At 47.0% G+C, this 13,243-nt stretch overlaps 1 protein-coding gene across 1 annotated transcript in view; it reads left to right on the top strand.

Moving 5' to 3' along the window:
* corin (corin, serine peptidase) overlaps positions 1 to 6,051 on the top strand; it is a gene marked incomplete at both ends in the record, with an annotated part of 37,393 nt that extends 31,342 nt beyond the window's left edge. Inside the window, 2 exons of the mRNA XM_079257481.1 lie at positions 5,002 to 5,135; positions 5,866 to 6,051. Coding sequence (XP_079113607.1) covers positions 5,002 to 5,135; positions 5,866 to 6,051 — 320 coding nt within the window. The remainder of the gene's footprint in view (positions 1 to 5,001; positions 5,136 to 5,865) is intronic.
* Between the last annotated feature and the right edge of the window lie 7,192 nt (positions 6,052 to 13,243).

The raw sequence follows: 13,243 nt of genomic DNA on the forward strand, positions 1-13,243 counted from the left end.
GTTTACTGGGACTGTGGGTTTACTGGGTTTACTGGGACTGTGTCTTTACTGAGACCGTGTGTTTACTGGGTTTACAGGGACTGTGTCTTTACTGGGACTGTGTGTTTACTGGGACTGTGTCTTTACTGGGACTGTGTGTTTACCGGGACTGTGTGTTTACTGGGACTGTGTGTTTACTGGGACTGTGTCTTTACTGGGACTGTGTCTTTACTGGGACTGTGTGTTTACTGGGTTTACTGGGACTGTGTGTTTACTGGGTTTACTGGGACTGTGTGTTTACAGGGACTGTGTGTTTACTGGGTTTACTGGGACTGTGTGTTTACAGGGACTGTGTGTTTACCGGGACTGTGTGTTTACCGGGACTGTGTGTTTACTGGGACTGTGTCTTTACTGGGACTGTGTCTTTACTGAGACTGTGTGTTTACTGGGACTGTGTCTTTACTGGGACTGTCTTTACTGGGACTGTGTGTTTACTGGGTTTACTGGGACTGTGTCTTTACTGGGACTGTGTGTTTACTGGGACTGTGTCTTTACTGGGACTGTGTGTTTACTGGGTTTACTGGGACTGTGTCTTTACTGGGACTGTGTGTTTACTGGGACTGTGTCTTTACTGGGACTGTGTGTTTACTGGGTTTACTGGGACTGTGTGTTCACTGGGTTTACTGGGACTGTGTGTTTACTGGGACTGTGTGTTTACCGGGAGTGTGTGTTTACTAGGACAGTGTATACTGGGACTGTGTGTTTACTGGGTTTACTGGGACTGTGTGTTTACTGGGTTTACTGGGACTGTTTTTTTTTGTTTTTTTTTTTACTGGGAGTTGTGGATTTACTGGGACCGGGTGATTATTGGGACTGTGTGTTTACTGGGACTATCTGTATACTAGGAATTGTGTGTTTACTGGGACTGTGTATTTACTGGGTTTACTGGGGCTGTTTTTTTTTTTACTGGGAGTTGTGTGTTTACTGGTCCCATATGTTTACTAGGACCGTATGTTTACTGGGACCGTGTGTTTACTGGGACTGTGTGTTTACTGGGACTGTGTGTTTACTGGGACTGTGTTTACTGGGACTGTGTGTTTACTGAGACCATGTGTTTACTGGGACTGTGTGTTTACTGGGACTGTGTGTTTACTGGGACTGTGTGTTTACTGGAACTGTGGGTTTACTGGGACTGTGGGTTTACTGGGACTGTGGGTTTACCGGGACTGTGGGTTTATTGGGACTGTGTGTTTACTGAGACTGTGGGTTTACTGGGACTGTGGGTTTACTGGGATTGTGGGTTTATTGGGACTGTGTGTTTACTGGGACTGTGTGTTTACTGGAACTGTGGGTTTACTGGGACTGTGGGTTTACTGGGACTGTGGGTTTACCGGGACTGTGGGTTTATTGGGACTGTGTGTTTACTGAGACTGTGTTTTTACTGGAACTATGGGTTTACTGAGACCGTGTGTTTACTGGGACTGTGGGTTTATTGGGACTGTGTGTTTACTGGGACTGTGGGTTTACTGAGACAGTGTGTTTACTGGGACTGTGTGTTTACTGGGACTGTGTGTTTACTGGGACTGTGGATTTACTGGGACTGTAGGTTTATTGGGACTGTGTGTTTACTGAGACAGTGTGTTTACTGGGACTGTGGGTTTATTGGGACTGTGTGTTTACTGGGACTGTGGGTTTACTGAGACAGTGTGTTTACTGGGACTGTGTGTTTACTGGGACTGTGTGTTTACTGGGACTGTGGATTTACTGGGACTGTAGGTTTATTGGGACTGTGTGTTTACTGAGACAGTGTGTTTACTGGGACTGTGTGTTTACTGGGACTGTGGGTTTATTGGGACTGTGTGTTTACTGAGACAGTGTGTTTACTGGGACTGTGGATTTACTGGGACTGTAGGTTTACTGGGACTGTGTGTTTACTGGGACTGTAGGTTTACTGGGACTGTGTGTTTACTGGGACTGTAGGTTTACTGGGACTGTGTGTTTACTGGGACTGTGTGTTTACTGGGACTGTAGGTTTACTGGGACTGTGTGTTTACTGGGACTGTAGGTTTACTGGGACTGTGTGTTTACTGGGACTGTGTGTTTACTGGGACTGTGGGTTTACTGGGACTGTGGGTTTACTGGGACTGTGTGTTTACTGGGACTATAGGTTTACTGGGACTGTGGGTTTACTGGGACTGTGGGTTTACTGGGACTGTGTGTTTACTGGGACTGTAGATTTACTGGGACTGTAGGTTTACTGGGACTGTGTGTTTACTGGGACTGTGTCTTTACTGAGACCGTGTGTTTACTGGGTTTACAGGGACTGTGTCTTTACTGGGACTGTGTGTTTACTGGGATAGTGTATACTGGGACTGTGTGTTTACTGGGACTGTAGGTTTACTGGGACTGTGGGTTTACTGGGACTGTGTCTTTACTGAGACCGTGTGTTTACTGGGTTTACTGGGACTGTGTCTTTACTGAGACCGTGTGTTTACTGGGTTTACTGGGACTGTGTCTTTACTGAGACCGTGTGTTTACTGGGTTTACAGGGACTGTGTCTTTACTGGGACTGTGTGTTTACTGGGATAGTGTATACTGGGACTGTGTGTTTACTGGGACTGTAGGTTTACTGGGACTGTGGGTTTACTGGGACTGTGTCTTTACTGAGACCGTGTGTTTACTGGGTTTACTGGGACTGTGTCTTTACTGGGACTGTGTGTTTACTGGGATAGTGTATACTGGGAATGTGTGTTTACTGGGTTTACTGGCATTGTGTTCTTCCTGGACTGTATGTTTACTGGGACTGTGTGTTTACTGGGATTGGTTGTTTACTGTTTAAGAGCAGAATTTATTAACTTTATTTGAAAACTTTGGTCATATTTGCTGAAACATCGTGAACAGTAACGTCACATGACATTTCTCTGGCTGCTTCTAATCTTAAATCACAAGAATCTTCATGTTGACAACAGCAAGAATCTACCTGCTGTCAATCACTTCTCCTGTTTCCGCGGTAACTAGCATCTGGCAGGCATGCTTATGTGTACAGCACAGTTCAGGGTGATTCTCAGTGCTTTACAGAGATGTGAGAACATCAACAAGTAAGAAGCATCATTTCACATTAAAGGAAGAAAAAGATGAAAATCATAAAACTAATAAATCAGGGTCAAGAAACATGCAGGTTTGGCCTTAAAAAGAGAGAGTTAAACCTGGACGTTCCAGCTGATCTGAGGCTTTCTGGGAGTTTCTAACATGCAGAGCATAGAAGCTAAATGCAGCTTTTACACATCTGGTTCGGACTGGAGCTGATGAAAGACCAGATCCAGATGACCTGATGGGTCTTCTCAGTTCATACTGAGCCTCTGCAGATGTCTCCATTTGCTGGTCTCTGTCTCCGTCTGCTGGTCTCTGCTGGTCTCTGTCTCCGTCTGCTGGTCTCTGTCTCCGTCTGCTGGTCTCTGTCTCCGTCTGCTGGTCTCCGTCTGCTGGTCTCTGTCTCCGTCTGCTGGTCTCTGTCTCCGTCTGCCGGTTTCTGTCTCCGTCTGCTGGTCTCTGTCTCCGTCTGCTGGTCTCTGCTGGTCTCTGTCTCCGTCTGCTGGTCTCTGTCTCCGTCTGCTGGTCTCTGTCTCCGTCTGCCGGTTTCTGTCTCCGTCTGCTGGTCTCTGTCTCCGTCTGCTGGTCTCTGCTGGTCTCTGTCTCCGTCTGCTGGTCTCTGTCTCCATCTGGTGGTCTCTGTCTCCATCTGGTGGTCTCTGTCTCCATCTGCTGGTCTCTGTCTCCGTCTGCTGGTCTCTGTCTCCGTCTGCTGGTCTCTGCTGGTCTCTGTCTGCTGGTCTCTGTCTGCTGGTCTCTGTCTCCATCTGGTGGTCTCTGTCTCTGTCTGCTGGTCTCTGTCTCCGTCTGCTGGTCTCTGTCTCCGTCTGCCGGTCTCTGTCTCTGTCTGCTGGTCTCTGTCTCCGTCTGCTGGTCTCTGTCTCTGTCTGCTGGTCTCTGCTGGTCTCTGTCTCCGTCTGCTGGTCTCTGTCTCCGTCTGCTGGTCTCTGTCTCTGTCTGCTGGTCTCTGCTGGTCTCTGTCTCCGTCTGCTGGTCTCTGTCTCCATCTGCTGGTCTCTGCTGGTCTCTGTCTCCGTCTGCTGGTCTCTGCCGGTCTATGTCTCCGTCTGCCGGTCTCTGCTGGTCTCTGTCTCCGTCTGCTGGTCTCTGCCGGTCTCTGTCTCCGTCTGCTGGTCTCTGTCTCCGTCTGCTGGTCTCTGCTGGTCTCTGTCTCCGTCTGCTGGTCTCTGCTGGTCTCTGCCGGTCTCTGTCTCCGTCTGCTGGTCTCTGCCGGTCTCTGTCTCCGTCTGCTGGTCTCTGCCGGTCTCTGTCTCCGTCTGCTGGTCTCTGTCTCCGTCTGCCGGTCTCTGTCTCCGTCTGCTGGTCTCTGCTGGTCTCTGTCTCCGTCTGCTGGTCTCTGCTGGTCTCTGTCTCCGTCTGCCGGTCTCTGTCTCCGTCTGCTGGTCTCTGTCTCCGTCTGCTGGTCTCTGCTGGTCTCTGTCTCCGTCTGCTGGTCTCTGCTGGTCTCTGTCTCCGTCTGCTGGTCTCTGCCGGTCTCTGTCTCCGTCTGCTGGTCTCTGTCTCCGTCTGCCGGTCTCTGTCTCCGTCTGCTGGTCTCTGCTGGTCTCTGTCTCCGTCTGCTGGTCTCTGCTGGTCTCTGTCTCCGTCTGCTGGTCTCTGCTGGTCTCTGTCTCCGTCTGCTGGTCTCTGCTGGTCTCTGTCTCCGTCTGCCGGTCTCTGTCTCCGTCTGCTGGTCTCTGCTGGTCTCTGTCTCCGTCTGCTGGTCTCTGCTGGTCTCTGTCTCCGTCTGCTGGTCTCTGCCGGTCTCTGTCTCCCCCTGCGGGACAGAAACAGCCTCAGACTGGATGAGGGACAGGAAGGTGGGTGAACAGGGACGGTTTTTGGGAGCAGAAAGGAAGGGAAGGTAAATCTGATGCCTTTTTATTCCGTCTGTGACGTAAAGTTTGACGTGACGTTATTTTATGTCTGCAGTGCCGTTCAAGCTGCAGGAGGGGGAGGTCCGCATCATCTCGCTGTCTCAGTGCCAGTCCTACTTCGACATGAAGACCATCACTCCCAGGATGCTGTGCGCCGGTTATGAAGCTGGAACGGTGGACTCCTGCATGGTAACGTCTGCAGGAAACACCGTCCTGTTTAGTATCAGTATCATTATGAAGTATTTATCCCCGAGCAGGCTGTTGGGGGAACTTCTGGGGAATCTGCTGACTGTCCTTGTTTCACATAGAAGAGGTTTCCACACATGTAGCGTGGAGGATTTCAGGAGTTCCGTCTTAATGTACGCGGCTGGACGCCAGAGCATCAGGTTGACATGGGTCCAGCCGACCCAGCTGAGCAGAATCAGACCCAACCTGAATCCTGATAGATGATCTCACTGTCATGCCGACACGTTTTATCCACTTTAACTGGGTGTGTTTAGTTACAGGTTCAGTTATACGAAACCGCGTTTTTAATTAAATCACACGTATGTTATAAAAACAGATGTAGCAAGCAGCTCGCATGTTCAGTTTAAACTGGAAAGTTTTCAGATTTCACCTCCATCGTGGCTCCAGAGCTGCCTGAAGATCAGACTCAGTAGTCACCAGCAGAAAGAAGACGCTGCATTGTTCCGAGAAGTTCCGCAACCGTTGTCCCCGCGGGGGAAATGTAATAAAAAGTTCAAATGTTAAACGTACCTGAAAACACCATGAAATGTGTCAGCAGGTCAGGAGGAGCCGCAGGTCCTTCAGTCTGTTTCAGGTCAACTCGATCGTTCAGCTTCAGGGTTTTATACACTGGATTTTAAATAAAGCTTGTGTGTGCGTGTGTGTGTGTGTGTGTGTGTGTGTGTGCGCTCAGGGTGACAGCGGCGGCCCGCTGGTCTGTGAGGAAGACGAAGGTGGGCGCTGGACGCTGTTCGGCTTGACGTCGTGGGGCAGCGTGTGCTTCAGCAAAGTGCTGGGACCTGGAGTTTACAGCAACGTGACACACTTCACTCCCTGGATCCAGCAGCAGATCTACATCCACACGTACCTGAGAGACTGAACCACACGCTTCGTATTCCCCGCTCCGAGCGTTCCATCATTCCAGCAGGAAAGGATGTCATCCACGGGCTCAACACACCGTCCTCTACCTGTGCCTAAATCTGTACTTAGAGCCTTTATTTTCTACCCGAGCAGCGCTAACACGTCACAGATGCTAACTAGCAAGTGGCTATTGCATACGAAACGTCACGTCAAACTCCCGTTAACACGTGACTTAACGTGTCAAAACACCACGTCAGATTCCCGTTAACGGGACAAAACGTCACATCAGATTTCTGTTAACACGTGACTTCACATCACATACAAAACATCACGTCACATTCCCATTAACACGTGACTTCACGTGTCACATACAAAACATCACGTCAGATTCCCGTTAACACGTGACTTCACGTGTCACATACAAAATGTCACGTCAGATTCCCGTTAACACGTGACTTCACGTGTGACATACAAAATGTCACGTCAGATTCCCGTTAACACGTGACTTCACGTGTCACATACAAAATGTCACGTCAGATTCCCATTAACACGTGACTTCACGTGTCACATACAAAACATCACGTCAGATTCCCGTTAACACGTGACTTCACGTGTCACATACAAAACATCACGTCAGATTCCCATTAACACGTGACTTCACGTGTCACATACAAAATGTCACGTCAGATTCCCGTTAACACGTGACTTCACGTGTCACATACAAAACACGGGATTTTTCAATATGTGTCAGTATGTTGAGGAAAGAAGGAGAAATGTCTGGCCTGCACTCAGCCTTCGTTAGGCTAAATGTAGGGGAACAACATGTAACTGGGGTCACGTATGAGGTTCCTTCTTCCTGAAACATTTCTGCCAACACTTTTCACTGCAACTGAGATTTCCCCGTTGTTCACTCACTAGACTCGTCATTTCCTCTTCAGCTGCTGCAAAGCCATAAAAAGAAGGAGACACTAATGCCAAAAAGCATAAAGCCAAGCAGCTGAACGGCAGCCATGTTTGAAGGGTGAAGTTGTAGTAAATGGAGACAAAACATGGTCAGAGATTTCAGAAGCTGCAGTTAAACAGACCAGCTCAGCATTCAGACTCCCACAATGCTTCACTTAACAGTGCCTGTACTAAAACTTAGCAGTATAAAAACAGCCTTGTTATGTGTACTTTGCTGTACTGTGTCTGTGTGTGTGTGTGTGTGTGTGTGTGTGTGTGTGTGTGTGTGTGTGTGTGTGTGTGTGTGTGTGTGTGTGTGTGTGTGTGTGTGTGTGTGTGAGAGAGAGAAAGGAATTCATTTGCTTCTATGAACACACTGGCAGCTTACGGTGCAACTTAACCCTAACTCAACCCTCCAGGCAGTCACGTTTAACATTTAGCTCCACTGTAACAAAAAACTGCCTGAAAGCGTTCAGTTCGGCCGCTGAAGCCCCAGTTTCACTGTGACTGATCACCTGAAGGTGCACCTGGAGTTTTAGGTGGATTTGTCCTGTTTTTGGTTCTGACTTCATTTGCGATGAGGACAGTGTTCTGTTAAACCCGGGGTGTCCAGAATCAGTCCTCGAGGGCCGCTGTCCTGCAGGTTCTCCATGTATCCCTGTCCCGACACACCTGGCTTACTGTAATCCAGAAGCCAATGAAGTTCTGGACAGTGAATCTAATCTGAGTGAGGTGTGTTGGAACACCGCTGTGCATGTAAATGCACAAGTGTGAAACAGTTTTTAATTCAGTTCAACTCTGCTTTATTTCTGCAGCACCAGTTCATAACATGGTCATCTGAAGGTACTTTTAAAGACACAGTCCACTTCATGCAGTCTAATTATACAACAAATCCGGTGTGTGAGCCCCAGTAATCCACTTTTCCACTGTGTTCTTCTTAACTAACTTCTACAAAACATTCTAGCTATGGTTGCGTCAAATCTTCATTCAATTTATTGCAGTGTTTGAAAGGCTCTTTATTCTACTCGTTGTTGCAAATGCTGCCGTTATTCGAGTTTAACTCTTCCCATGATCAATACTAGCCAGAAGAAAGGACATCTGAATAAAACATGCCACGCGATGTAGATGTGGATACGTTAGTCTGCTGTACTTGTACAGTTTTAACGTTACTTACACCCTAGTTTTAATACATTTCTGCCTTAAAAAACAAAGATAAATTAATCTATTCATGTTTTCAGCTGGTATTGTGATAGCTTTATGGCAGCAAGTGCTTTAGCAATGACGACCCTGTAGTCAGTCAGAACATGCTGTTGACATTAGCTTAACAGCACCTAACAGTCTTAGCTTAATCGTAGTTTGTTAGTTAGCACACGGACTAATATGAGCAATTAACTGCCAACTTGATGCTGCTGAAATGTGAAGCACAAATGTAGCACACTGACCACATTAACCAACATCTTCTCACGACGTTAGCACCAAGCTAGCTTAGCTTTACCAGTGTATATCCTTATCCAAGGTAGTTTTTACTAGCCTGAAATTGTTGCTAAAGGTATCTAGAAGTTAAAAATGCTGCACATCAGTAGTGAGTATAAAACCTTAATAGATCAAAATATAAACTTAAGAATTAGGAATGAGATTACAAGACGGATCTTCGTTGCAATGTCACCATTGACCATTGAGAAAAATTAGCAACAGTTAAGCTAACTAGCTTATCACTGATATTTGGTTTAACAGAAAACTTTTTTTCTTTGTTCTGGCAGGTTTGATGACTTAAAACTGCACAATTTGATGATAATTTTGCACAAAAAAAATCACGGCTACATCAAACAAAGCAGGTTTTATGTTTGGTCTTGTGTGCAGCAGCGTCCCCTGGCGTGTGTGGACGCCACCGTTCACTCACAAAACACTAAAACCCCGACCACATGCAATTATTAGTTTACATTCATTATATATGTAGTATTAATACACATGAGTCCCTCTGGGATGAATTAAACATATTTAATTTAGTTTTAAACTGAATAATTTTTGTTGTTTAACTGAGAAAATAGAAAATAATTAGTTTTATGTTCGTGGTTTTTTCCTTTATCAGCTGGACGACTTGTTGGGCTTCATGGTTTAGTTTTGCTCCCGAACGTCGGTTTTAACATCGCAGAGTGCAGAATTTAACGTTGCCATGGCAACCCCAGTGGAGGCGCCGCCAGCCAGATACCCGGTGCAACCCGGATGCTGAGGCCTGTCGGACATCCAGAACATTCCAAGTGGCTGCTGCTGCTGTTGTCGCTTCGTGTGTTTGGTTTTTTAAAAGTATTTTTCTACAGCTTTTTGTATGTCATGCTTCTTACAGACGTGTGTGTGAGAACATGCAGTCACGTGTACAGACTGTGTGTGTGTGTGTGAAAGGTTTGACTTGTGTGGCTGTTCCCTCATGGTTTAGCTGTTACGACTTTACCACCGTGATGATAATGATGATGAAGAGTTGTCGATATAAATGCTTTATGAACTGTAACCTCTAAAGTTTTGTGTAAACAGTAAATATTTTGTTTGTATCATCTTGTATCACACCAATAAACCGATACACACACACCCTACCATGTGTTTGAGTGTGTGTGTGTGAGTCAGAGTCTGACTGCAGAGCCGTCACTGTGTTTCCACTTCCTCTCCGACAGAAATAAGTGTTTTTATATTCAAACGGAGGAATTGGTCTCTGGTACCACCTGATGAATCGTTCCACCGTTTTCCTTAAAGCTATTAGCCGATCAAGCTAGCAGTTGGGAAATGTTGGAAGTAATTCTGATTCTTTTTCTATTTATTTGTTTCCAAGTCATCATGAAAACCGTAGAGGACGCCTTTGGGAGCATTCACACTGGTTTTTCCACATCATAGGAAACCTGGTCCCAGAGGTGTGATTCAGGACCTGTATGGGCAGAATTTGATGTAGGAGTCCCCAAAAGTAGATCGCCTATCAGGACAGTCTGATGGATAATAAAGCGTTTTGTATGAAGACAGAAGGGCTGTATGAATGGTTCAGTGTGATGTGTAGTGTAGAAGTGTTGTCAGGTGTCAATAATACGAGAAAAGTCTTATGTATGTACAGTCGGAATCAAACTGCTGATTTTTGTTCATTCGGGGCCAATAAATACATTGATCCACCTTGCTATGTATAACACAGAGTGTACACGGTTCCATATATTTATATGTACAAACAGGCAAATATATATGTTTTAATGATAGATGACATTTCTCCCATTGATCTCTGGTTGTATTCCATCCTGCACCTTTAAGGGCACGTTGGTCCCGTTCAACCGGACCGAGGTCCCTCTCGCCGGACCCGAGTCCGTTCGACCGGACCGAGGTCCCTCTCGCCGGACCCGAGTCCGTTCGACCGGACCGAGGTCCCTCTCGCTGGACCCGAGTCCGTTCGACCGGACCGAGGTCCCTCTCGCTGGACCCGAGTCCGTTCGACCGGACCGAGGTCCCTCTCGCTGGACCCGAGTCCGTTCATCCGATCAGTAAAACACTTGTCATGTCCACCAAAAGGAAAGAAGCAGAAAGAAAACACATCCTGTCGTATTTATTTAGTTTAGCCTGTAAAACAGCAGACTGTGTGTCACCGATGCCGGACTCTGAACATCGTGTCTCTCTACTTGTAGTGAAGGAGCCAAAAGAAGAGGAAAGATTTCATCTTTGGGTCCCGGAGGTTGGGAGTAACGGGAGTGTCGGAAGGATCAGGAATGTCTGTAGAATTGGGAGTGTGTGAAGGATCGGGAGGATCGGGAATACCGGGAGCAGCAGGAATCCCAGGAGTGTGATCCCGGAGCAAACAGGATCATTTCCGCAGTGATTTGATGAGTAAAAACTAGAAACAACATGAACTTGTGCAGACATGTTTACTCAGTGATGTAACTCTTCTCAGAAAGTCGGATTTAACCACAAAAAATTTCCATTTTCATCCAAATTCTGACCTTATTGATGTGTTTGCATGTCAGCTACAGCTGCCCATCAGACATGATGCTAAACGTCGGAAAGCTTTTCCAGCGCTGACATTGTGTTGACTGGAGGAAATAATCTGCAGGTTGATGAGTGGAAAGCTGTCTGAGCAGCTGTGTGTGGCGTGTTCGCGTCACCCACCGTCACACCTGCCATTATGTGGATGACAATGAGGCGTGTTTGTGTCTGCAGCGTCGCAGCCTGGTATTAATACTCGGGACACTGACCTGTAGTCCCATAATGCCAGGTTTCCCTGCAGGTCGTCGTTTAGCAGGACAACAAACACAACAGTTAGAAAGCAGCTGCTATTAACACACACACACACACACACACTCTCTGGCGTGTGTCCTGTTGCTGCTCGGTGACTCAGCTGTCAGTCGGGTTTCTGTCTTTGTCACAGTCGGACTGATCTTCATCAGCGACGGTAAGAAAACACAAACCTACACGCCTGTTAGTTAATGGGATCAATAATCAGGATTGGATCTGATTATTAAAGCTGATCAGTTTGATGGAAAGAAAACTCCGAGTTCGCCTCCAGATCACTTTCATGAAGATGTTTCATCATTGATGCAGGGTTTCATGTGACTGAATATGATCAATACAGCTGTGATTTCACTGAAATAGATCCAGTTGTTTCTGGTTTCACTGCAGTGAAAAACTTTATCCAGAGCCGGAGCCAGAGTGGGGACCTGGGGGGGCCACTTGGACGGGCCCCCCGGGGCCTCCCAAAGGGAAAAACATCAGAACAAATATTTACTGTAAACAAACCTCAGATGTCTGAGTGTCAGTGAACGCAGCATGAAATGTGCTTCTCTCTGTACATCAGCTCTAACGTGGTCTAGATCACCTGGTCTGGACTTGGTGGACCCGATTCCTGCAGGTTTTAGATCTGTTTCCCGTGTGATGCAGCAGGGAAACATCTAAAACGTGTAGCTTGAACGATCTGGACTTGTCTGGATCAGCGTAAACTGGTCTGGCTTTGACAACATTGCTTTTACCAGATGAGCCCTGGCGGACCCTCCGGCACCGGCCCCCTGACCATTCCCAAAGTTAGAACTCAGACCTGCTGGAAGGCAGCCTTCCAGTATCATGTCCCCGTCTGTAGAAGAGCCTGCCGGATGGCATTGCATTTTATTTTATTTTATTTTATTTTATTTTATTTTATTTTATTTTATTTTATTTTATTTTATTCTAGTCTATTTTATTTTATTTTATTTTATTTTATTCTAGTTTATTTTATTTTATTTCTATGCGTATGTTTTACGTAATTTTTTTAAATGTAGTTTGTTGTGTTGATACTCCGCCTCCAGTGGGGGCCGCCTGACTGGAGGCTGCTATTGGTTCTGGCTGGGATGTCTTCTCAAACTTTCTCCATGTTCAAACTTCAGACTGAGCAGAATTAATGGTGTTTAACTGCACTAACATGGAATAAAAAGCCATCAGATGCAAGTAACATATAAACGTTAGCTAATTACTCTCATCAAAAACACAACCAGCATAGAACCAGTGAAACCATTCAGCCACAACAAGATGCTTCTGTAAGGCATTGTTACCCGTCTCCAGGCCCATTCACGCTCCACGCAGGATCGGTTACGTACGCGATTTGGTCCCTTTTCAGGGAACTCAGCTCACCGACACTTTAAGTAGAACACGGAGCAGTACCACTGGAAACCAGTGTTGAGTTGTAAACACACACAACCAGGGAAAGAACACCAGAGAAGAAGAACAGAAAGAAGACAATGTGGAAACTGCCAACTAAAAAACACCTGAAGAAGAACAAGAAGTTAAAAACTGTCAGTCATTTTCTGAACCACTCGTTCCAGTTCAGGGCAGCAGGAAGTTGGAGTTTATCCCAGCACTCACTGGATCCGGTAGTTACACCTGGACAGGTACGCCTGGACAGGTACGCCTGGACTGGTACACCTGGACAGGTACGCCTGGACTGGTACACCTGGACAGGTACGCCTGGACAGGGACACCTGGACAGGTACGCCTGGACTGGTACACCTGGACAGGTCACCTGGACAGGTACGCCTGGACAGGTACGCCTGGACAGGTCACCTGGACAGGTACGCCTGGACTGGTACACCTGGACAGGTACGCCTGGACAGGTACGCCTGGACTGGTACACCTGGACAGGTACGCCTGGACAGGTACACCTGGACAGGTACGCCTGGACAGGTACGCCTGGACTGGTACACCTGGACAGGTACGCCTGGACAGGTACACCTGGACAGGTACGCCTGGACAGGTACACCTGGACAGGTACGCCTGTACAGTTG

This window comes from Telmatherina bonti (genome assembly GCF_933228915.1).
Source record: "Telmatherina bonti genome assembly, chromosome: 18".
Lineage (NCBI taxonomy): Eukaryota > Metazoa > Chordata > Actinopteri > Atheriniformes > Telmatherinidae > Telmatherina > Telmatherina bonti.